This window comes from Diabrotica virgifera, chromosome 5, assembly GCF_917563875.1.
Source record: "Diabrotica virgifera virgifera chromosome 5, PGI_DIABVI_V3a".
Lineage (NCBI taxonomy): Eukaryota > Metazoa > Arthropoda > Insecta > Coleoptera > Chrysomelidae > Diabrotica > Diabrotica virgifera.
The window spans coordinates 118,554,947-118,582,413 of record NC_065447.1 but is presented as its reverse complement, the minus strand read 5'-3'; the positions used below and the strand labels follow the sequence as shown (position 1 = coordinate 118,582,413).

At 31.5% G+C, this 27,467-nt stretch overlaps 1 protein-coding gene across 1 annotated transcript in view; it reads right to left on the bottom strand.

The window, feature by feature from the left end:
* Window positions 1–27,467, bottom strand: part of LOC126884313 (DNA polymerase epsilon catalytic subunit 1) — a 263,412-nt gene that overhangs the window by 127,003 nt on the left and 108,942 nt on the right. The window contains exons 15-16 of the mRNA XM_050650251.1: window positions 22,811–23,155; window positions 2,713–2,958 (exon numbers count right to left, since the gene is read on the bottom strand). Coding sequence (XP_050506208.1) covers window positions 2,713–2,958; window positions 22,811–23,155 — 591 coding nt within the window. The remainder of the gene's footprint in view (window positions 1–2,712; window positions 2,959–22,810; window positions 23,156–27,467) is intronic.

Here is a 27,467-nt window from a genome sequence, read left to right as displayed (position 1 = left end):
TCAAACATTCTGCAGATACAGTGTTGGTTCCTGCGCTTATATGGATAGCTCTAGAGTCTTCTTCGACTGTAGATTCTTCTATTATGGGTTCTGTCGTAGAATACACACATTCCTTTCAGGTTCCAGCTGACATGCTCCCAAAATTATGTCTATGAAGCATAGCCTATAATAATTATGATTAAAATTAATTTGAAATCTCTGCCTACATAACTGCTGAGCGAATTGAAACGGATAATGAATTTAGGAACATGAAATATACATGAAATCAATAACAAACATGAACTGATAGTTAAAGATATGGAAAATGTAAAATTGAATATAATATATTAAATATATGTTAAAGACTAAGTTTTCACTCTAATCTAATGGCGTATAAAACAACATAATGTTACTCTACATCCCACCAGAATGAAAACATATGAAATATATGTTCTCACGGAAACAGAAAACTGCTAAGCAAGGTGATTACATTGAATCAATAGACGACGAACCGAACTCCTTATCACCAAAAAAACTAATTCGACTGATTACAAAGATTGTTAATATGTGTATAAATGGATACCCCGTTCCCAGCTAATGGAAAGCGGCATAAATTTCCTCAATGTACAAAACAAAGAAAAGCAAAAAAAAGCTATAGGATGCCTTTCTCTGGAACAAGAAAATAACAGAAAAGATATAATTTAATATCTATGAAACTGGTAAAAAGCATGCTTTTATACGATTGTGAAATGAGGCGATTAACAGAGAGAAATATAAGAAAGACAGAAGCCGCGGAAATGGATGTAATAAGACGAACGCTAAGTACTTCGCTAACGTCTGGAAATTAACACAGAAAAAACAAAAATAATGACTCATCTATAAAACCTTAATTCGACCAATAACATGCTATGGAAGTGAAACCTGGGTCCTGAAAGAAACATCCAAAAACAAGCTCGACACATTCGAAAGGAAAGTACTGAGGAGGACACTAGGACCTGTGAGGGAAAATGGAATCTTCAGAAGTAGATACAACAACGAGCTTTCTCAACTTTATAAGGAAACACCCCTGTCAGACTTCATTAGAATACAAAGATTGCAATGGGCCGGACATGTGATAAGAATGGGAGAGGATAGGCGACCAAAAAGAGCACAGAATGCTAGAATGCTGGGAAAGAGACCGGTTGGAAAGCCAAGAAAGCGCTGGGAAGACATAGTAAACAGCGACGCACAAGTCCTTTTAGGAGTCCGTGTATGGAGAAGAGCAGCCACAGACAGGCAAGGGTGGAGGCAAAAAATAAAGGAGGCCAGGGCTCAATTTGGGCTGTAGTGCCGTAATTTCGAAACGGGAGAGGATAAGAAATGAAGAAATTAGAGCACGCATGAGAATACAAGGTACAGTCATGGATGACAGACAACGAAAGCAGCTCAAATGGTTCGGAAATGTCCAACGAATGAAAAACAGTAGACTCCCGAAACAAGTAATCGCATTGTCACCTACAGGAATAAAGAAGAGAGAAATACCTAAGAGAACATGGATGAAAAGAATAAGAAACTCAATGAGCTCCAAATCCAAAGAACTTAGAGAAGATCAATGGAACAGCCGAATTGAATGAAAAATGGGATCGGATAACGTCGAAAGACGTTCTAAACGGATTATGCATATCATATTATACATGATAATACATATAATGAAAAAGTTTATACAAGTAACACGTATTATAAGAATTTGAGTAGCATCATGAGCAAGATCGATAAAATGAAATTACATTTATAAATACATATAGAATTGTGTAATGTTTCTTTAGAGGGTGTTTTGAAATAAAAATTATAATAACAATTTTGTCAAAAGTCTAAATAATCTTTGTCCATTCATAAGCACTAATTCGTTTTTGTACCTGTAATAACATTATTGATAATCCTACCGACAGGGTTCCTTTACCTGCTGGCTGGCCGCGGGCTGGATATCGACAACAAGGACAGAATGACGGCCGAAAGAGATACCTTTTAGCAAAACTTTGAGATTTTTTAAAAAAGTTTAAACAAAATAGCTGCTTTGTGTTACCCTTTATGTTAAAAACAAAAACAGATTCGGAAAGTGGGAAAATTCTCTAGTGCCGTATTTAAATTTAAATTTTTTTACCAAAATTTTAAGCAAAAAAGTTAAAAAAAACATATTGTTTAAACAATTTAATAATTGATAAGTAAATAGTGCACTAGAACTTTTTAATACCTTTCATATAAAAAAAGAATTATCTCAATATCTGCCATATTGTTTAAACTTTTACATTGGAATTTAGCTATGCTCAGAATCGTGAGGAACAGCCTTAAATAAACATTTTTTCTGTTTTCTGATTGCAGTGAAATGTATTTTGAATTAAATAAATTACATACATTTTTCTTTGTTTGTCAATTAATTCAATTAAAAAAAATATTTTTGGACACCCTGTATAAATAATTGTTAATGTTTGTATTACTAAATAGAGAATTGAATAACCTTTCAAATGAGCAGCACACTAGTTAGATGAAGTCACTAGTATAATATGTATGTCAAAAATCATAATTTAAAAATAAAAATCGACCTATTTCAGGATTTTTCCTTAAAGTTATCGGCTTACGAAATAACGAATTTATTCCTTTCATTTGAACCATACTGTATATTATATTAAAATGCTACAAGAAAATAGCTTCAGAATTGATATTACAATGATATGTGAAATGTAAATAAACTCTTACCAACGCCCATAATCTAAATTGACCAGATATTGTGGTTTCTGCAATTTGAATTACTTGCCATGGGGTTGTAACGACTACCACCTGTGCTCTTTGAAGAAAATTTCCCAGGGTACCTGATGCCGATGATCGTAATACTGCTAACTTTTGATTAGTTTTCATTTTTTTATTTTTAGATCCAGAATGTTTTTGTAAATATTGGAACTCCCACTTTTTCTTTTGAAAAGCTATCCAGGCAGTGATTTCACTCTGAAAGGAATATTATAGTATATTATTCAACGAGCATGTAATTGCGACACGAGCCGTAGGCGAGTGTCGTAATTCATCAGAGTGAGTAATAGCCATTACATGCAAGTAGAATACTATATTTTTTCTACGACTTTTTTTATTTTAATTAGTAAAAAAATATAATTATCAACTACTCGAGATTAAAATTATAATTTACAAAAATAAATTTTGTTTACCAATAGTACACGGCTGAATAATTGGTTGCTTACTATTAGCAAATGCTGTCTTAATTATGTATTGTAAAAAATACAAGAAATAGTCAATTCAAGTTACATTCATTTCCGAAAAATTATAAGTACAAAGTACCTACTCTCATTGTAATAAATATAGGAAATAGCTATTATTGGTGGACGTCTTTTATAAACTTATATTGTACATTTATATTTAACTATACAGTAAGAGCCACCGTACTAGACACATGGGTAGGCACCTACAGTCCGTCCGCTATAACTTTTCCCATGCGGTACGATTCATTTTCAATCAAATTAAGTCAAAACAGAAAGTGAAACGTACGCCGATGTGTGTAGTATATAGTATACAGTACCTATACAAAATGTATATACACATCGACGTTCGTTTCAATTTATGTTTTGACTTAATTTGATTGAAAATGAATCGTACCGCATGGGAAAAGTTATAGCGGACGGACTATAATTGCTATGCTTATGGGCTAATCCGGTCCGTTTTCAGATGTGACTTTCATCTCTGTCATGTTACATGTTACTGTCAAGAAACTATTCAAAATAATTGTTTTTCGATACAAAAAATACATAACTTAATAGTATTATTACTCTATTTTAAAATTACTCTATTCAAAGACCAAGAATAGTACAATACATTAAAACTTACAACTTTAACAAAATGACAACTATAAACGTCAAAATTAGATCAGCTGGATTTAATACAGCTGATCTATTATTTGTCAATTTTCTATGGTAATGTTCAGTTTCTATACATTTTCTGACGTTCTAAACGTCACTTGACATAATAATAAACATTGCAACAAGTGAAGGGTCCAGGACTGTAATAGCTCAATGTTCCTATGTGTCTAGTATGGTGGCTCTTACTGTATATAATATAATAATATAACTATGTATATAATATGTTATATATTCAAAATACACACAATATAACTTTATAAAATAAACACAATATAAGTTTTAAATTCCATAAACACAGCAAATACGCTAATGTCACTGTCATTGAAAATGATAAACGCCAAAGTTCATAATAGTAAACAAGGTATAAAAGTAAAAAATATACTGATCCATGGTTATAGTTAAAAATCCTTTAAATTTTTTCGAAGTTAATTATTGACATATATATATATATATATATATATATAGTTTGAGTTTAATTCTTGAACCTTGATATATTTTTTTACCAATGTTTCTTGGGTTTAGGTTCATAAAAAAAGCTTGTCTATGATGTTATGACCATATTTATTGATATATTATCCGACGTTTCGGCAGGAAATCCATGCCTTTTTCAAGGATTGACTAAAACAACATTTATTGAAAGCTACAATACAATTTAAAAGAAAATCGACTTACCATGCAATCGTAAATTTAGTTTTGAAACAAGTACACAAATAGACGTCACAATTAAAACAATGTTAAAATGTTAAAGCATAGGAACGGACCCACTAAGTCATTGCGTTAAGAGAGTAATGAACTGTGTCAAAAATTATTATGGTGTTTATTGATGTTTGATTTTATGTTAAGTCAAAATAGTTGTCTTCGTCTCATAGGCGTGCTGAAATATTATATAGTTAATTTTAGATTAAGTTGAAATATACCCTATTAAGGTTTTTGACATCCCGTTTATCATTGACAGCTTTGTTATTTTTTTTAATTTCTATGGACTCTAGCAGTTCCCTCTTCTTTTTGTTGGGTTCACTTTTTAGGATTTTAGTTTTATCGAAATCAAATTTGTGTTTCTTTTCGTTTTCATGTTTTGTGAGGGCTGTAGTGTTATTTTTGTCATATTTGTGAGACCGAATTCTAGAGTTTAGTAGCTGGCTGGTTTGTCCGATATATACCCCATCACAATTTGAACAAGGAATTTCATATACAACATGTGATTTTTTTGATTGCGGGGTTTTAGTTTTAAGTTTAGTAAAATTCCTTTTCAAGAGATTATATCCTTTGTGAGCAACTGTAATGTTATGCTTGGCTAGGAGATTCGAAAGTTGTTCAGATAACCCTTGTATGTAAGGCAAAGACATATATTTCTTCTTTTCCTTATTATTTTTGTTGTTGTTTTTGTTGTTGTAAAATGTATGTAGTCGTGACTTGAAGGTGTTTTCAATGAGGTGATGTGGGTATGAATTAAGTGTTAGTGCTGTTTTTGCTTTTTTTATAGCATGAGGTCTATTGATGGGATCAGACAATCTGATGGCTCTGTCGGCTAGGCCAATAACTACTGATTTCTTCTGGGACAACGGGTGATGAGAGTTGAAGTTTAGGTATCTTGACGACCAGGTTTTTTTGGTGTACCATGAAGTAGTTATGATGCTGTTGTCTCGATGTAAGGTCAGGTCCAGAAAATTGATTTGACAATTTTTTTCAACTTCTAACGTGAATTTGAGTTTTTGGTGGAAGTTATTGAACTCATTTAGCAAAACATTCATTTTGTCCTCTGGTGCTGCACTTAAACAGTCATCTATGTATCGATAGAAAAAAGGAATATTGAAATCTATTTTATTCAAAACAATTTCCTCTAGGTGCTCTAGAACTAATTGGGCTATGGCGCTAGATATGCTAGCACCCATAGCGCATCCATCTGTTTGTTGGAAAATTTTGTTTTTATATATAAAATATGTTGATTTTAATGTTGTTTCGACTGCTGAAACAAATTCTTCTAGAGGGATGTCTGTAAATACTTTTATTTCATTCCACTTTTTTCTAATGATGTCTTTCGCTAAATCTATGGGAATATTGGTGTATAAAGATACAACATCGAGAGACACTAATTTATACGTTGTAGGTAAATGTATATTTTTGAGTTTAAATTTCAGGTCCTCAGCGTCTTTTAAATAGTGAAAAAAATTGTCAAATCAATTTTCTGGACCTGACCTTACATCGAGACAACAGCATCATAACTACTTCATGGTACACCAAAAAAACCTGGTCGTCAAGATACCTAAACTTCAACTCTCATCACCCGTTGTCCCAGAAGAAATCAGTAGTTATTGGCCTAGCCGACAGAGCCATCAGATTGTCTGATCCCATCAATAGACCTCATGCTATAAAAAAAGCAAAAACAGCACTAACACTTAATTCATACCCACATCACCTCATTGAAAACACCTTCAAGTCACGACTACATACATTTTACAACAACAAAAACAACAACAAAAATAATAAGGAAAAGAAGAAATATATGTCTTTGCCTTACATACAAGGGTTATCTGAACAACTTTCGAATCTCCTAGCCAAGCATAACATTACAGTTGCTCACAAAGGATATAATCTCTTGAAAAGGAATTTTACTAAACTTAAAACTAAAACCCCGCAATCAAAAAAATCACATGTTGTATATGAAATTCCTTGTTCAAATTGTGATGGGGTATATATCGGACAAACCAGCCAGCTACTAAACTCTAGAATTCGGTCTCACAAATATGACAAAAATAACACTACAGCCCTCACAAAACATGAAAACGAAAAGAAACACAAATTTGATTTCGATAAAACTAAAATCCTAAAAAGTGAACCCAACAAAAAGAAGAGGGAACTGCTAGAGTCCATAGAAATTAAAAAAAATAACAAAGCTGTCAATGATAAACGGGATGTCAAAAACCTTAATAGGGTATATTTCAACTTAATCTAAAATTAACTATATAATATTTCAGCACGCCTATGAGACGAAGACAACTATTTTGACTTAACATAAAATCAAACATCAATAAACACCATAATAATTTTTGACACAGTTCATTACTCTCTTAACGCAATGACTTAGTGGGTCCGTTCCTATGCTTTAACATTTTAACATTGTTTTAATTGTGACGTCTATTTGTGTACTTGTTTCAAAACTAAATTTACGATTGCATGGTAAGTCGATTTTCTTTTAAATTGTATTGTAGCTTTCAATAAATGTTGTTTTAGTCAATCCTTGAAAAAGGCATGGATTTCCTGCCGAAACGTCGGATAATATATCAATAAATATGGTCATAACATCATAGACAAGCTTTTTTTATGAACCTAAACCCAAGAAACATTGGTAAAAAATATATATATATATATATATATATATATATATATATATATATATACAATAGCACTAAAGGCCTTAGAGGCCCATGGCTTGAAAAGTTTGTTTTTTTCTTTCTTCATTTTCACGTTTCTTTATGTGCTGAGCTCTTCTCTGGCTTGATATGTGATTTTCCTCCATTCCTTCCTGTCACTCATTTTTCTTTTTTGGCCCTCTAGCCCCATTCTTTCCAAATCTTTTTCGACGTCTTGCTTCCATCTATTTTTCGGCCTTCCTCTTCTCTTTCTTGAAGTTATAGTGTAGTTTAGTACCTTTTTTGGAGTCCTCGTGTTTGGCATCCTTTCAATGTGACCTCGCCATCTAAGTCTCTGAGCCTTTATCACTCCTATTATATTAGGTTGGTTGTATAATTGCTTTAACTCATCATTTGATCTTCTTATCCATAAACCGTCCCTTATTTTTCCTCCATATATCTTCCTTAGTATTTTCCTTTCCCAGATCTCCAGTAAATTTTGTTCATTTTTTGTCATTGTCCATGTCTCACTGCAGTATGTTACTATTGGCTGTATAGTTGTTTTGTATAGCTGTACTTTTGCCCTTCTTGATAGAAACTGCCATTATTTTTTGCCTGCCATTATTCTAGCTTGTATTTCTTCTTTAATGATAGGTTTACGTGATATTATTGCCCCTAGGTATGTAAATCTTTCTACCATTTCGAATTCGTATGATGTTCCTTCTTCTACTTCTACTTTAAACTTTTGACCATTCCTAAACTGACCATCTGTCCACTCCATACATTTTGTTTTAGTTGAATTTATATATAGTCCCATTTTCTTCGCTGCTTTTACTATTCTCTGTACCATCTCCTGTAGCTCTTTTTTTCCTCTTGCCAGTAACACCACATCATCCGCAAACGCCAAAACTTGGTGTCTTCTTTGATATATGAGTCCTTCTCTATTGATTTTTGCTTCTCGCATTATTTTTTCTAGGCATAAGTTGAAGAGTAAAGATGACAGAGGATCGCCCTGTCTTAATCCTTCGTTTACTATAAATTTTTCTGATGATTGATTGTTTATTTTGACTCTGTTTTCTGTATTCTTCAGAGTGAGATGTATCATGTTACGTAGCTTTCTGCTAACTCCCAATTACTCAAGCGCCTCTTTTAATTTCTTCCTCTTTATTCTATCGTATGCTTGTTGGAAGTCGATGAATAGTGCTATCGTTGGTAGGTTGTGTTCATAGCTTTCTGCTTGTAATTCTCTGATTACGAATACTTGGTCCGTTGTGCTTCTCCCTCTTCTAAATCCGCACTGATATTCGCCTATTATATTTTCAGCTTCTTTTTCAAGTTTGTCTTTTATTGATTTTCCTAGGATTTTGTATACGGTATTTAATAAAGCTATTCCTCTGTAATTACTGCATTCTGTTTTGTCGCCTTTTTTATGTAATGGGCAGATAATTGCTTCCTTCCAGTCCTCTGGTATTCGTTCTTTTAACCATATATCTTTTATGATTTTGTGTATCCAATCATTCAGCAATTTTCCACCATATTTCATCATCTCTGCTGTTATGTTATCGCTTCCAGGGCATTTGTTGTTTTTAAGATTTCTAATTATTTCCTCGATTTGTTCTTTGCTCGGTGGATTATCTTCTATGTCTTCTAACTGTTCATTTTCTGTCTCTGCTTCTATGGATTCATTTTGGTTTGGCTTATTCTTGCCATTTAGTAATTCGTCAAAATACTCTTTCCATCTCTCTACTATTTCTGCTTCGCCGCTTATATTATCTCCAGCTTTGTTTTTAACGAATATGGGTTTTTGCTGGTATCCTCTTTTCTCGTTTCTGGCACCTTGATACAGGTTTTTTATTTCTTTATTTCTGTAGTTCTCTTCTATTTCTTTTAGCTTATTATCTAAGTGTTTTCTCTTCTTTTTTCTCAACAACCTCTTTACTTTTTGTCTTTGTTCTATATATCTATCATGCGTCTCTGTTGTTTCTTTCTTGATAGATAGATAGATAGATAGATTTATTTAACTACTTTACAAAAAAAAATTGTTTGTAGCAAGTCAAAATTACAAAGTCAAAATAAGGAATATAAAAATTACAAGGTATATAAAATCACAAGGTATATAAAACAGAAATATAAAACACAACTTATAAATATGTATCACAAACAAGAATATAGATTAACAAAAAATATTTTGTGTCACGGTAAGCATTTCAGTAGATGTTCTGCAATGAGTCATATATTCTTCCGAGCAATAAAAGCAATGTTTCAACAGATACCTTTTTATTACTTTTTTGAAACTGTTACAGCTTAGCTGTTTAATATCTTTTGGTAAAATATTGTAGTAGTTATAATTAAGACAATTTTTATCTGAAAGACGCAATCTAGAGCGATTTGTTCGTAAATAGTGAGAGTATCGCGTATTGTGAACGTGAACATCAGATTGCTTTGTTAAATGGGACCTTTTTCTGTGAATTTCAGTCAGAACTTGATATATCAACAGAGTAGGTAGCGGCATAATTTTTAATTTGATGAAGAGAGGTCGACAATGTTCCAGATAACTAACCCCTGCTAAAATCCGGATAGCTTTCTTTTGCATCCTGAAAATTTGAAGAGCATTTGTTGAATTGCCCCATAAGATTAATCCATAGCTTAGGTGTGAGTGAAATAAAGAAAAATATGTCACCTTCAATGTCTCAAAGCTGACAACCCTTGCTAGTTGACGAATAAGAAACAATGAACTAGACAGCTTCGCCTTTACTTGTGAAATATGAGCCGACCAGTTCAATCGATTGTCTATGGTTATTCCTAATAGTTTAGCAGTGTCTTTGTCATCTGGATCGCCATGTAAACCACTTGCAGATATAATCAAGTCCTGCGTTTTTTCAGTATTGAGTTTTAGTTTGTTCGCAGCAAACCATGTGCTAGATTTATCAGAGACTTCCTCGTAAGCCATTTTTAAATCCTCATTTTTATTACCTGATATTATGTATGTCGTATCATCCGCAAATTGTACTGATTTGTACGGAGATATGAAATGAGGCAAATCGTTGACATATATAATGAATAAAAGAGGTCCCAAGACCGAACCTTGTGGGACTCCATGTTTTACGGGTCGAAAATCGGAGAGATAACCTTTAGACACTACAGCCTGGTGTCTACCACATAGGTACGAAGAGATAAGCTTAAGAGGGATACCTCTGATTCCATAATAGTTTAATTTGTGGAGCAAAATGTCATGTGAAACGCAGTCAAAAGCCTTCGACAAATCGCAGAGAGAAATTGCTATGCGATTGCCACGTTCAAGCCCCTCAATCACCTCGCTCACAATATTATATACCGCGTTTGTAGTAGAACGAGCACTTCTGAATCCATATTGCGAGTTGCTAAAATAACTTTTAGACTCAAAATAAGAATATAATTGTTGTTTGATCACCTTTTCAATCACTTTCCCGAATGTAGAAACAATGCTTATGGGTCTGTAATTGTCAGCTTTCGAGGAATCACCTTTTTTATAGATAGGTAGTACCTTTGAGTACTTTAGTGCTTCTGGAAATACTCCAGTTGATAAAATTAAGTTAATAAGATGAGTGAAAGGTGTTAAAACTATTTGGTAAGTTTCTTTTAAAATTTTGCTATTTATTTCGTGAACGTCCTTACAATTGGAATTATTAAGAGATTTAATTATTTGAGAGATCTCATCTTCCACAACGGGTCGGAAACAAAAGGACTTACTCGGGGAAGGATAGTTTCTGTAACTGAAGAGGATATCGTTATTAATAGTGGGAAGGGATGTAATTATATTCTCCGCGATTGTAATAAAAAATTGATTTATTTCGTCTGGAGATAGATCTGGTTGTACCGAACTGGATCTTGTATTGCCTCTTTCGAAGTTTAATATTTTCCAGCAGTCTCTAGGTTTATTATTGGAGTTAGTAATAAAACCAGAGTAAGCCGACTTTTTAGCATTTTGTAACTGCCGATTATATTCATATTTTTGTTGTTTATATAGTTTGAAAATATCGGGATCCTTAGTGACATCTGCAATGTGTTTAATGAGAGAAAGATTAGATCTGTAAGACCTTAATTCGTCATTAAACCATTGCACGGGTGTTATTTTAGCAGTTTGTCGTACTTTTTTTAATGGAAAAAACTTTAATATTAAGTTGTTATAAGTTTCAGTTAAAAAGAACATCAAGACATCGGGATCGTTATTGTTGTCATAGAAAAAGTCCATCTTTGTACTAGCTAGTGCATATTTAAGCTTCTGCAAACCAGAAGAAGTAATAGACCGTTGAAGTGATTGATTAGTGTCAACAACTTTAAGATCAGAATCAATAGATATAAATTGTGCTCGATGGTCAGAGAAACAAGGTTCAAATACGCCCACCCTGTAGATATTTTCAGAAAAGTTAGTCATAATGTTATCGATGCAACTACTGGATTGAGATGTGATTCTAGTATAATCGTTTATCGTTATTTCTAGACCAAAAGACATTAACAGATTTTGAATATCATAAGAAGATTCAGATTTAATTTTAAAATTTATATTAAAATCCCCAAGTATAATCAGTTTGTCTGCTTTGTTAAGTAAGAATGCTATAACATTCTCAAAATTCACCAAGAACAAGTCACAGTCACCATTACCTGATCTGTATACAGTTAAAACATTGGTTCTCATTGAAGGTATATAAATTGCACAAAACTCTGAAGTTTGCTCTACGTTATATTCATTTAGATTAAGAGAAGAATACATAAGATTTTCTTTTACATAAATTGCAACGCCACCTTGCTTCTTTTCAACCCTACAGAAAAAGTTAGCTAGTGAAAAGCCGGAGATGTTAATTAATTTTAGATTTTCTTCAGTTTGCCAGTGCTCTGAAAAACATATGACGTCATAGAACTTTTTATCCGCAAGAAAAGCATTGATCATATCGACTTTATTTGATATACACTGTAAATTGACATGAAACATGCTTACCGTGCCTTGTTGAATTAGGTTATTTTGAAAATTTGATGGAGGGTTAACGGTCGTTTCTTCATCCTTCATTTTATTTGAGTATGTGTTGGACGCTTCATAAAAAACCTGCTTACATAAGAGCCTACGGGCCATAGTTTTGGGTCCATCGCTAAACCAAAATGTTGTTCAAAAATTGAGACTTTAAAGGATGAATATATGTTGGGATGCTTAGCCGTTAAGGACGTACATATCACTTCTGGAAAGTGTTTTTCTAACATCTTCTTAAGATTATCTGCCGTTGTATGCTGGTTTACCCTAGTAACATGAAGATGACTAAATTTTGGGACACCACTGATTTCAGAGTTTTCATTATTGCCAATAACAATAGGTCCATTCCTTCTTTTATACCTAACAGTTTTCCATTCTTGCCCATTATTATTTGGAACTGGAACCGAATTTTTACTCTCAGTATTTATCAAATTCTCATCGTTTGTTAAATTAATGATATCTGAACATTTTGCCTCCGTTTGTATTCTTAAAATATCAGCTGATAATTGTTTATTATTTTCGATTAAGGAAACAACTTGTTTATTTTTATTGGTACTATTTTTAAATAGAGTTTTTGTTGGGGAACTCCTTTCTTTATCAACAACAAGACTTTCATTTACAGCAACATTTTTTGCGGGTGTAGTGTTTTCGTTTTTTGGATATATTTTACTGCTAGACTGTTTCGGTCGTTCAAAATTTGGGTCTCTGTTTGAATGGTTGATTGAATTCGTATTTTGTTTTGTAGATGGCGACTGATCAGCTATTTGCATATATTTAAATAAATCTAGTTGTTCCTTCAATAAATTTATCGTAATTTGTTGATTTGATATTATTGTTTCATTCTGATTAATAATTTTCTTTAAGTACCTTATTTCAGTTTGTCTCGGATCCTCATCGTCAGCCTCACTATCCAAGGTTTTGTTTGGTGGATCACTTAACCTCACACTCTCCTCACAGCATATAACTGTCTCATCATCGATATATTTGATCGATTTTAGTTGCTTCAGGCAGCCACTATGGGATAACGTTCCACAATTCGCACATAATAGACCACTTTGTGCAACTTTATAACACTTTTTACAACACTTAACTTCCGAGTCGTAAACACGACCGTTCTTCTGAGGCGCCATGTTTCTCTCTACTTCTTGATCATTTCCATCCTTAATGATTGTCTTAGTTCTATTTCTTTTTGGCACTCTATGTCGAACCACTCCTTCCTCTTTTTAATCTCTTGTTTATTACATTCTTTTGCTGCTTTGTTCATTACTTGCTTTATGATTTCCCAGTTGTTCTCCGTTTGTTCTTCTATTTGTATCTTTTTTAGTTCCCTTTCCATTGTTTCTCTGTATGTTTCTTGCACTTTTTTTGTTGCAAACCGAATTGGTTTATTTATACATTTCTTTTCTTTTATTTTGTTTTTGTTTTCAGGTATCAGTTGCTTCATTTTGATACCCACCATGTAATGGTCGGAGTCGGCATCTGGTCCTCTGTATGTTCTAATCTTCTTTATACATTGCTGCTCTTCTTTTTCGATCAGCACGTGATCTATTTGATTTTTGGTCTTTCTATCTGGCGATATCCATGTTTCCTTGTGTATTTCTTTTCTTTCGAAATATGTGCTCATTATGATCATATTTTTTTCTCTTGCAAAATCTATGAGGAACTGTCCGTTTTCATTAGTTTCATTGTGTTTACTATGTTTTCCTATTGTCGGTCTAAATACTTCTTCCTTCCCTATTTTGGCATTTGCGTCGCCTAAAATAATTTTCATGTCGTATCTGGGTATACTTTCGATTGTTCTATTTAGTTCACTGTAAAAAGATTCTTTGACATCATTATCTTTTTCTTCAGATGGTGCGTGAATATTTATGAGAGTGATTTTTTGGTATTTTCCCTTGATCCTGATACTACATATTCGATCTGATATTGGTTTGAATTCTACTATTGCTTCCTTTAGTTCTTTTCGTAGCATAAAACCTGTGCCTAGTGTTTTATTCTTTCCGCCGCTATTAAAAAACACTGTATCTTCTATTTCTAATATATCATTTCCCAGCTGTTTCGTCTCCTGCAAGGCTACTATGTCAAATTGGAACTTTTCGATTTCTCTCGCTAGATGTTTAAGTTTACCTTCTCTATATGTGCCTCTTACATTCCATGTTCCTAAAAGTAAGTGTTCTTTTCGACATGTTCTCTTGTGTTTTTGTCCGGTTTTCATTTTTTTTCTCTTTTGCCCTTTTTTTGAATTATCGTTATCCTTTTTCTGTACTTGTGTCGTCATCGTTATTCCCATGGTACAATTGTCTGCTAGTTTTTTTATGTTGTTTTGATCATTTTTCCTTCTTTGTCGTTCCACTTCCATTCGTTGTTGTTTACCCATATTTTTTTTACTCCAATCTTGACTTCATTTCCTTTGTTTCTTTCTTCCTGAGCAATGTTTCTAATTGTTTTCTGTATTTCTCGTTCTCTTATGGTTGCATCTTCGTTAATATATACCTTCAGCCCTCTTATTTCTTTTAACTTATACTTTTTTTCCATTATTTTTCTTTTTTCTTCCTGGTTTTCTAATTCAATGAGGCATGTTTTTTCTCCTAGCTTGTGAGCACTCCTTATTTTAACCTCTACTCCTAAGTGTTGTTTGATGAAATTGTTAGTTGTTTCTTTTAACCCTGCTTGTTCATATGTGTCTATCCTTAGACCGTTCATGACTACGTTATTTATTCGTCGGTGTTTTTCCATAACTTCCATGTGGTTTGTTATTTCTCTGAGTTCCTCCTTGATTTCTATATTCTCTTCTTTTAGTTCCGCATTTTCTTTTCTCAGCGCTCTGTTTTCTATAATGAGCTTTTCTATTGCTTCCTTGCTTTCTTTTTGATTTCTTTTTATTTCCTTAATGTCATCGGTGAGGTGGCTCATCATTATTAATAATTGATCAATTTTTGTTTCTTCATTTCTTTTCTCTTGATTTTTTGTTGGTGTTCTCGAGAACTTTTTGCTCTTTCTAAAAATATCATCTTCCTCGTTATCCATATATCTGTCCTTCCTTTTTGACCCTCCTTCTGACTGTGTGTCATCACTGTCTAAAGTTTCCAGATACCTTTCCATTTTCCGGCGCCAAACACTGTCTTCCACCTCAAAAGTGCAGAGAAGACAGTGTTTACCGTATTTATTTTGTATATTTATTATCGGTTGTTATTTTCTGTGGTTACCTGGAAAATCTACTCACACAATCCTTTAAAATTTTTTCGAAGTTAATTATTGACATAAATTACAATAATTATTGTGTTAAATAAACAAGTTTAAGTAATTTTATTTGCAGTTAATATAATACTAATATTAAAAGTGATATTCGCCACTTGATCCTAACTTCAGTCCGTGAGTAATGAACTATCACTCACGGGTAAAGTAATAGGTGTTATTATCTATTCAAAAATAGTGAATAATGAGCACGTTATTAAACGGCCGTAGAAAAAATTTTTGATTACCTAAATAAGTAGTGAAATTAAAAGAACATTATCACTTATAGATACATAATAATATATTAGACAAAATAATAACTTATTGTATTGTTTCTGCCGTCTCGCCCACACAAGTATTCTTCTTGAAAGCGCGTATTTATATTTGAAAGCAAAATAATTATATTTATAACAATAGGGAACTTGCATAAATTTTTAAATTCGAAAAATATGTTATAAATCACAACAGAACATAATTTAAAACATGTATCAAAGATAAAAAAGTTTTGTTTGTCTTTCGTTTGGCCCCTAAAGACGATAAAAAATTCAAATTAAAACAGGTGGTCCAAAATGCGTCGTGACGTCACTTGGTTTTACATGTACATTTTTCGAATAAAGTAAACAGAATTTTAAATTAGACGTTATAAACGTCAGTAGAAAATACATTTATGTGACGTTACAAGTGTTTTTGATCGTTAGACCTATTCATAGAAAATTTGTACTTTTACAAAATGGTTTTATTTTCAATAGTAAACCTTCGTTCCTTTCCTTCAAAAACAGTATAAAACTACAATTTTTAACAAACTGGTATATATTATTACAATGATATAGGATAAATGTCATTAGAATATAAATATTTTTGACTTATTCCACGACGATGAGCTTGCCAAATACCCAAGAAGGTGGAGGCCAATAAACTAAAGAAGGAGAAGAAGAATATACCTAAATATAAGGTTGTGTCTAGGTACACGCTAACGTGTACGCAAATAAAAAAGTTAGTGTCAGTGATTTCTTATTTTTTATTTGTTTAGTGTTTACAATTAGTGTGGACAATTATTTAGTTCTTTTAATGAGTTTAAGAACATTTTAAAACAGTACGAAAAAGATAAGAGACTATAAATTAATATATATTTTTTTTAGTTATAAATGAAATAGTACTACCGTAAAAGATTAAAATATAAGGAAGACCTAAAGCTTTCACAATAATAATTAACTTGTTCTGAAGCTATTATCCTTGTGGCATTTTTGTAATCAACTATTCTAAATGAGAACTAAGCCACAATTTAACTAAAAAATTGATTTTATTAACGTTTCGACTTCTAAACCGGATGTCGTTGTCAAAATACAAAATATTATTAAATTAAACAAAAATGTTGTTGCTTAGTAAAAAATTATTTCTAATAATTTATTTAATCTGACTAATTTTTGTATTTTGACAATGACATCCGATTTGGATGTCTAAACGTTAATAAAATATTTTTTTAAGTTAAATTGTGTATTTTGCATTTAGAATAGTTGATTATAATAATTCACTTACGTATAAAAATTATTTTAACAATATTTTGTACCTACATGTCATGTAAACTAAATACATATAATTATTTTGCTAACCTAAATATATACTTTTATATTATACATTGATTTATTACAATTAAGTTTAAAACATCTGAATAGTTCTGCTTCTCTTCCCTTAACAAATATGTTTCTATCAAACAAACACTAAACATATCAAAATAGCATGTACCAAAATATATAGTCACTGCGCAAGCTAAATAATGACGTCACTGGCTTGATGAAGTTTAATTCGCGTCTACCTAACTTTTTTACTTGCGTACACGTTATCGTGTACCTAGACACAGCGAAATATAACCATAATAAAAACTAATGTAAAACTATGTGACGTCACGGGCCGTTTGAACTACTTTATACCGCAGAAGACTTTAAATATGTATTTCTAAGTTATTACGAGTTTTTGAAGCGTGAAATTTTGGAAATCTCCTTTTTAAACAAAACTGAACATTATTATCTAATAAAAAAATGTGCAAGTTCCCTATTTGAAGTTTTATTTCCGTAGAAATAAAACCTCTAATAATGAGCCAAGTTTCTGGTTACGCCTATTCGTGGTTTCTATTATTTGCAAACAAAACGAATGATGAATTAAAAGAAAACACTTGTAGAGGTCTAAAAATTACACCTCACGTCCTGCCTATTCATCATGGTCAAATTTCAACGAAAACTTGGTTCCGATACACAGTTAGAAGTAAAACTAATATAAAATAAACGAAATTCAGAGGCATTTTATATTTCAGTTTGTTCAGAGAGGACCATATTTTATTTAAAAAAATTTTATACAGGGTGAGTCATGAGGAACTGTACATACTCCTACCTCGTATAGAGGCTCCTATGGGGAATAAGAAATGACCATTAAAAAGTGTCTGCTTTCATTGTTTAACAGGGCGAGTTTCGCATTTTGACAGAAATTTGTATTTGTCATAATTTTTGAACGGTCAGATCGATGTGTCTCTTATTTTGGCCAATCGTTACACTATTACCACCTAATCAACTAATTTATTCAAACTAGAAAAAAATCAGGTCCGGCTTTAAAAAAATTAGTTCGTTTGGGTCTTAGAAAAAATTTCACCTTGTATACGTTTTTTGAAAACTCTAATATGAATTTTACAAATAAGACAAATAGGCAATTAAAATGGCATATTTATTTTTTTCCCCACACGATTACTTAATTTTTTATAAAAAAATCAAATTTCACTATGAATTAAAAGTTTGGTAAAGTGAACCATGTATTTAAAAAAAAATAACTTTTATTACAAAAATTAATTTTTTCTGCACAAATAAGTAATTTATGTTACCATCGAATCAACGGATTTATTCAAACTAGAGAAAAATCAGGTCCGGATTTAAAAAATTAGTTCGTTTTGGTCTTAGAAAAAATTTCACCCTGTATACGCTTTTTGAAAACTCTAATATGAATTTTACAAATAAGATAAATAGGCAATTAAAATGGCATATTTATTTTTTCCCCACACGACTACTTAATTTTTTATTAAAAAATCAAATTTGTCAAAATCGGAATTTTAACCTAAAAATAAAAAAAAAATAACTCGCGGTTTAACTCGCTACAACTCTGTTCCATTTTAATATTTTCTTTCTGAAATTTTTACAGCACATACCTCTTACCATTGTGAAGACTATGAAAATTGTTGTAGACTTTCAGTCTTCTTCTTGTAAAAGTTGCAAACTTGTAAATCGCAAAGATTAGGTGGAAAAATTTAAAATTTATCAATTTGATCACGTCTATGTTAAACTATAGAGTCCAAAAGAAGTGTTATGGGAAGTTTTAGATGTAGACGTGTTATAGAAAAAAAAAAAAAAAAATGGTAAAACTTTTAATTTTAAGAAAAACGTTGTTTTTGTAAATTAATTTTTGTAAAAAAAAGTTATTTTTTTTAAATCTATGCAAAAATTTTGCCAAACTTTTTATGCACAGTCAAATTTGATTTTTTAATAAAAAATAAGTAATCGTGTGGGGAAAAAATAAATATGCCATTTTAATTGCCTATTTGTCTTATTTGTAAAATTCATATTAGAGTTTTCAAAAAACGTATACAAGGTGAAATTTTTCCTAAGACCCAAACAAACTAATTTTTTAAATCCGAGCCTGATTTTTTTCTAGTTTGAATAAATCAGTTGATTGGGTGATAACATAAATTAAATATTTAAAAAAAAAATCATTTTTGTAATAAAAGTTATTTTTATTTTAATCCATGGTTCACTTTACCAAACTTTTAATTATTCATAGTCAAATTTGATTTTTTTTTTATAAAAAATTAAGTAATCGTGTAGGGAAAAAAATAAATATGCCATTTTAATTGCCTATTTGTCTAATTAGTAAAAATCATATTAGAGTTTTCAAAAAGCGTATACAGGGTGAAATTTTTTCTAAGACCAAAACGAACTTATTTTTTAAATCCGGGCCTGATTTTTTTCTTGTTTGAATAAATCAGTTGATTAGTGGTAACATAAATTAAATATTTGTTCAAAAAAAAATTAATTTTGATAATAAAAGTTAATTTTGTTAAATCTATGGTTCACTTTACCAAACTTTTAATTCATAATCAAATTTGATTTTTTATAAAAAATTAAGCAATCGTGTGCGGAAAAAAATAAATATGTTATTTTAATTGCCTATTTGTCTAATTTGTAAAATTCATATTAGAGTTTTCAAAAAGCTTATACAGGGTGAAATTTTTTCTAAGACCAAAACGAACTAATTTTTTTAAAGCCGGACCTGATTTTTTTCTAGTTTGAATAAATCAGTTGATTAGGTGGCAATAGTGTAACGATTGACCAAAATAAGAGACACATCGATCTGACCGTTCAAAAATTATGACGAATAAAAATTTCTGTCAAAATGCGAAACTCGCCCTATATATTATTAAACAATGGAAGCAGACACTTTTTAATGGTCATTTGTTATTCCCCATAGGGGCCTCTATACGAGGTAGGAGTATGTACAGTTCCTCATGACTCACCCTGTATACTTGGCCCGGTCTTTGTCACTATGTCCGAGAAATTTTATAATCCATTTAAACAGACTTCCAGATTATAGACATTCCTGAAATTTTGAGATTAGCTCAGAACTCGATTAAAATGCAATATTTAACAGCTTTTGCATAGATTCATTGAGTTTTACTTTCAGATCTAATTTATATGTCAAATATTTATCTCAATTTATTAAAATCAAATATTGGTCTAGTCTAGTGAGTGGCTAGGATACCTGGCTTTCACCCATAAAGCTCGGGTTTAATTCCCGGCATCGGAAATCCTTTTTGTTTTTAAAATTGACATTTTGATTTGAAAAATAATTGTTTTTATTATACTTTTTACATTGTGTCCTATAAATAATAAAAACGTGGTATTATAAAAAGTTTTTATTTTTTAAAATTATAAAATAAACTTTTTCTTTTTTTTTTCTCTAAAATACTTTTGTAACTTTACATTAATATTATTTATTATTAGTACTGCATTTTGAGAACGATAATCGAAACGTCAAAACAACGTATTTTCAATTAAAATTGTGGCTATTCCCCATTAAAAATAGTAGATAATACGTCTAACGGCTTTCAGGCCTTTTCGTTTACCATACCTCGTAAGATAAACACTTTTCACTCTTTAAGATATGTCTGGGAACGAAAAAGTGGTATTTTTAAATCTTGTTCTTAACGTGCCCTATCAAGTCCCCTTGACGTTGGCGATTAACATGTCTCTGTCTCGAGCTTTTCTAAATACACTGGGGTGCAAAATTAACCGGACACCTTAAAAATGGGTCATTTTTGATGTCTCGAATATCCTAAACCTGTTGTCCGATTTAAGTGCTTTTTTAACCCTCGTAAGGCGGTGCGGGGTGCAGGTGCACCCCAGACCTCGTTTTTCTCTCCTATCTTTTTTAATACATTTTTTTGATGTTTGTCCATTTTTTTATTCGCATTAAATTAAATTCTAAACTTATTCCACTCATTGCATCATTTAAAACTCTTTGCGTTTACGTGCCTTTTGGAAAAATTACTGTTGGGTGCAAATGATGAAAATTTGACGTTTCTGGTTTTCCACCTGGAGCTAACAGAGCAGGGGAATAAGCTCGGTGTCAGTGAAAATAGACCGGAAGTCCCGGCATAACTGTATTGTTTGTAAAAACTTTGTGTTGCTCATTCTGTGAAAAATTTCATGTGTTTTTCTTGCAACGATAATAATAATTTTTTTAAAGAAGAAATGAATACTTTGTTTGTAAAATTATGTTTAATAATATATAAACAAGTCCTAATTACCTTTCAAATCAATTTCCCGACGTTCACATATAAAAAAAGTGGATATACGGATGGGGTGTAAATGCACCCCGCGCCGTTGTTAATGTAAGAATCTAAGCACCGCCTTACGAGGGTTAATATGTTATAGCCTTATTCTTGATTAATACCGCTGTAATAATATTGTGGCTAAACAGGTAAATGTTCATTGCATACCGGGTGTACCAATGAAACTGTGTTTTTTTCTTAAACTTCGCATCACCCTGTGGAATATTCTAGCATTTATAAAATACTCAAATTAAAACCCAACTGTAGCCTTATGTTTTCTCAACATTCTGTTTTTTTATTCATTCGCTTAAGTAGGACCATAAAAAAGTTAGGAAATGTAACAACTAGGCATGTTCTTTATGAATACAGGGTGTTTCTAAATAAGTGCGACAAACTTTAAGGGGTAATTCTACATGAAAAAATAATGACAGTTTGCTTTATAAAGCTATGTCCGCAAATGCTTCATTTCTGAGATAGAGGGTGTTGAAATTTTTCTTACAAACTGACGATGTGCAAATTAAATTTGGTGGGTGTTAAGACGTAGTTATTGTACATTTTTTGACATACAAGTAAGAATTTAATATTCGCCATTGGCGCGCATACGGGTAATATAAGCCCTCATATTACCCGTATGCGCGTCAATGGTGAATATTAAATTCTTAATTGTATGTCAAAAAATTTGCAATAACTACTTCTTAAAACTCACCAAATTTCATTTGCATACCTCAACCGGTTTTAAAGCAATAAATAAATCGTCAGTTTGTAAGAAAACTTTCAACACCCCCTATCTCGGAAACGAAGCATTTGCAGACATATCGTTGATAAAGCAAACTGTCATTATTTTTTCATGCAGAATTACCCCTTAAAGTTTGCCAATTATTATTTAAAAACACGCTGTATTGATGAAAAACATGGCTAGATGTTAAAGTACCTAACTTTTTTATTATTCAACAAAAGCGAATGAACCAAACAAAATGTTGAGAAAACATGCTATAGTTGGATTTTAATTTCAGTATTTTATAAATGCTAAAATATTCCACAGGCTATTCCACAGGAATAAGGCTATAATATATTAAAAAAATCACTTAAATTGGACAACAGGTGACATTTTTAAGGTGTCCGGTTAATTTTGCAACCCAGTGTAGTTGCTCTGCTTTCTTTATTCCTGTCCACTCCCTGATATTCTTCAACCAAGAGGACTGTTTTCTACCAATTCCTCTGCGTCCTTCGATTTTACTCAAACTGATCATACTAAGATAAATACTATTAAATCGGTCTCCTCTTACTACCTGTTTAAAATAGGGCATCTCTCTACATTAAATGTTACCAAGCAGCTCGCGAGCAGCATTTGCTCTCTTAAGGACTGTCACATTTGTCAGCATAGCCGTCCATGGTATTTTTAGTGTACGTCTGTGCAACCATATTTCAAAGGCCTCCAAACGATTAATGGTGGGAATTGTTAAATATACTATTTAATTACCTTAGTCTTTCCCACAAGTGGTGGATTTCCCAATACTTCTCTCCAGGTTCTATTCAATTCATCTTCAGTGTACTGATTTTCTTTATCCGACCCTCTTTTGCGCTTAGTCACAGTAGCCACAAGTGGAGCTTTAAACGAAGAATTGTTTTTATCCATACACATGTCCTCGATTTCACATGTTCCACCAGATTGATTAGAATTAGATGGGTCGTTTTCAATCGATTTTGATTTCGGAACAGCCGAGAACATGTCACTGATTCTTCTTTGCTTGAAATTGTCATTCTTTTCTAATATTCTTTTATGTAACCAATCTGGATGTCGAACTCTGGGAACAGGATTCGGTACCTAAAACATTTATAATACGAACATTAACGCTTGAAGGACTTTCTATTGAAGAGACATACTGAGATTAAATTAGCACATTTAATTTAAACTAGAATGAATATTTAATAGGAAACTACGGGACGATACATTAAATAAACTATGATTGAAAGAAACTGCGATATACTTCTCTCGTTATAGAGAGAGAAGATCCGAGCGATTGAGTACATACATATTATGTACCTGCCTTAAAAAGATAACAGAAAAAATAAATCCCATAAGCTCAAACTAAGTTTTAAATTGCATAAAAACTTTTAACTTGCATAACAGAAGAAAAAACAGATTTTTACAGAAATAATCTATACACTAACACTAAGAGATCAAGAGCTGGAATATGTAAACTTTGCTAATCATTTTAAGAGTCTATTACTTAAATCGTGGAATCTAAAAGAAAACCAACGAATATAGACGCAAGTAGAAGAAGAGTTTAAATGGGAGAAATGGTCACGTTTTTGTCACTTCAATATATTTCTGTAGAAAGATACTGCACAAAGGCTTGGGGAAAGTGGGGAAGGAGTACGAACGGAGCGATTTGCCTTATACTTAAACTTAGGTTTAATAAAATTTCGATGCCATTGATTTGTAAATTGTTTTTTTTTTCATAAAACCTTTATTTTTAATATATTAAATCGTTATTATAATTTTAAAACTTAAAAAGGTAGAACAGCTGGTTTCTAAAAAAACTGATACGACTCTTAGTAAGAGTTGATAATTTTGAGCAGTGTATTTGATTGGTCTGACATTATATTATATTTATTATGACAGACAAAATAATAAAACAAACAAACAACTGATTACATATATGTTAATTCATAAATTGTAATAATTATTAATAGTGGAGTCACTGAAGGTTTTCACCTCGAATTTCGTTGAACCTTCATCGATTTTCATGAAAATTGGTAAGTAGTTAGAAGATACTTCAAGGAACAAAGGTGACATGATGTTAACTTGCGCTTTTACCCTGGGGGTGGTTGCCACCCCTTCTCGGGGGTGAAATTTTTTATTAAAAATAATACCAGAAATCGATAGAGGGGCAACTTCTAAGCAAAATTTGTTATATAAAGTTATTAACATAAATCAATACTTTTTGAGTTATTAAATATCAAAGATTTTATTTTTTCTTAAAAAATGCATGTTTTAAAGCTGTTTTTCACGTATTACTCAAAAACTATAAGCTTTTGTAAAAAAGCTATTATTACCAAAATTAAAGATAATAAAAAATTTAATACACTCCCTACTTAAAGAACTAAACTAATATTATTTTAAAGTGAGTTATGGGTAATTGAATATATATTTTTTTTGACGAGTACTCAAATCTAAGTATTCAAGCTTACATAACGGGAAAACGATGCATTTTATAGAATATACTTGTTAAGCACTTGTCAAAGTATTTCGGAATACCTATCAAATGAGCTTCAGTAGAAGTTAATAGCATCAAAATTAAGCAAGTTATGATGAAAATAAGAGAACCCTTTCGATTTTTTTAGGAAAAAGTTAAAAACTAAACATACGCCATTTCCGCAAAAATTAAAATTTGTAGTAATCCTCAAAAGAATTTCTTTATGTTATCATAGTTAATTATTTCAACAAATTTGACCGGTTTAGAATGCATATTTTTGGAAAAAAGGTATAATTTAAAAAAATCAGAATTTTTAGAATTATCGTACTTTTCATTTTCTTTTGATAATAACTCCAAAAATACTCAATATACGTAAAAAATGATAAATAACTAAATTTTAGTTTTTTCTGTAACAAATACTTTACCCATTTTACTATTTTCGTAGAGTAAAAAATAACCGAGATAGAAACGTTTAAAATTTCAATTTTGCTGCGAGAACCATGTAACCGGGGCCATTTAACCTTTTATTTTAAAAAAGTAAGAGGTATAAATGACTATTTTGACGTTTTTAATAGCTCTTGGAATAAAATTTTAACCAGTTATTATATGAACTTGCTACTTTAAAATTTAACGGAGTTATTTACAAAAAAACAATAACATTTTTTAGAAAAAATTTTAAAAGATACATTTTGAAACATTTTTGGTGCATAAACTTTAATGCTATCAACTTGTTCGAGCACTTATTTGATAGATATTTCAATGAGCTTTGACAAATGTTTAATAAGTTTATATTATAAAATGCATCATTTTCCCGGTATTTAAGCTTGAATACTTAGATTTGGGTACTCGACGAAAGAAATATACATTCAATTACCCATAACTCACTCTCAGTTAACATTGAAAGGTTTTTCTAGTAAGGAATTTATTTGATTTTTTATTAGCCTCAATTCTGACAATAATAACTTTTTTGTAAAAACTTACCTATAACTCACTTTCAGTTAACATTGAAAGGTTTTTCTAGTAAGGAATTTATTTGATTTTTTATTAGCCTCAATTTTGACAATAATAACTTTTTTGTAAAAACTTACTAGTTTTTGAGTTATTTATGAAAAATCGGTTAAAAACATGCATTTCTCTCACGAAAAATTAAAATCTTTGATCTTTAATAACTCAAAAAGTTTTGATTTATTTTAATAACTTTATATAACAAATTTTGCTTATAATTTGTCGCTCTATCGAATTGTGGGGTTATTTTTTATAAAATAATTTTCATCCCCGAGGAGGGGTGGCATCCACCCCCAGGGTAAAAGCGCAAGTTGGCACCATGTCATCTTTGTTCCTTGAGATATCCTCTAACCACTCACCAATTTTCGTGCAAATCGATGGAGGTTCAACGAAATCGGAGGTAATAGCTCATATTCACCTTCAGTGACTGCACTATAAGGTCTAAATTTTGATATTATTTTGAATTTCTGCATTTTATAAGGAGTATATAAATGATAGTTTTTACATAATAATTCTTGCAGTTTTCGCATGTTCAAAAGAATTCTCTTCTAATCTCTCCAAACGCGTACGATCATCATGAGCGCTAGATATTTTTGGTCTTCCAGAACCTTGCTTGCTTTCGATAGTTACTTGTTCTCTCCATCTTTTATTAATATTAAAAACTGTTGTTCTGCTTACGTTAAAATGGTTCTCTACGGCAGATAGTGACCAACTATCTTCTAATTTCGTTACAATTCTTGCTTTTAGTTCTTTACTAGCATGTGGAGCCATTTTTTGAGGTTGAAGAGAATAAGTTATCTGACAAATTTTGAGATTTGGCATTGACAGTGACAGTATGTAAATAATAAGTATTTATCCTTCAAAATACACTGCTCAATTTTCTACAAAATACGCTTTAAGAGTCGTATCAGTTTTTTTAGGAACCAGCTGTACCTATGAAAACTTCAATATTAAAAGTATTTTTTCTATTAGGTACATGTAACTAAAATGTTATAACTTTGAATTAAAAATGGGTTTGTTCCAACACAACGAAAAACGATCACGTAACATTTTGTTATTCTTTGGAATCACAATATTGTTTATACAGTTCTAAAAAGATTCAGTTAATAAAAGTAAAAATATTAATATTCTACTTTCTACAACAAAATATGGTATGATTTGATCTGTAATTTGATAAAATGAAAAAAATTAAAGCTAAGTATGGTATGTACTCGACCACGTGGCATTTAGATAAGAAAATATCTAAAGTTGCTCCACTCTTCCAAAATTTAGTTAGAAGCAGACTAATAATTTGTTGACGAGGGGATGTTGCAGCCGCGGTGGTGAGGAGATCGCGCAAGCTCCGTAGTCGTTGTCACGTGGTTATTTCGCCATGGTTCCACCACGGGTGGAACTCAATTCCTATGCTGAAAAGTTACAGGGCAAAATCCTTCTACTTGCGTCTATATTCGTTGAGAAAATGTATGACTACCATGTATCACTTTTCAGTGGCACATGCGTCGACAGTGGCACATCAAACTTTCCACTTATGGATGGGATAATTAAAGGGTACCCCCTGTTAAGATAGGCAAAATGCCCTCACTCTCAGAATTTTTTTACATTGTATGTGATGTGATTCAAAAATTAGACCCAGCGTAATTTTAACCCACCACCCTCTTCCCCCTCACCCCACCATCAAAAACGTCATTTTTCGGTTTTATTTTTTTTAGGTGGGATATAATCAATTTATAATTTCAAAAAATTAATACGCATAGTTGACACTCTTACAAAACATGTCTATTTTTTATAGACCCGGAGTTTGGATGTACATAACCTAAACAACAATTTTTATTTTGTTTTTGGATAAAAGCGTATAATTTTTTTTGATGGCTGAAGGTCTATTTTTTATTGTTTTTTATCAAACACTATATTTCTAATTTTTTCAGATCTCTC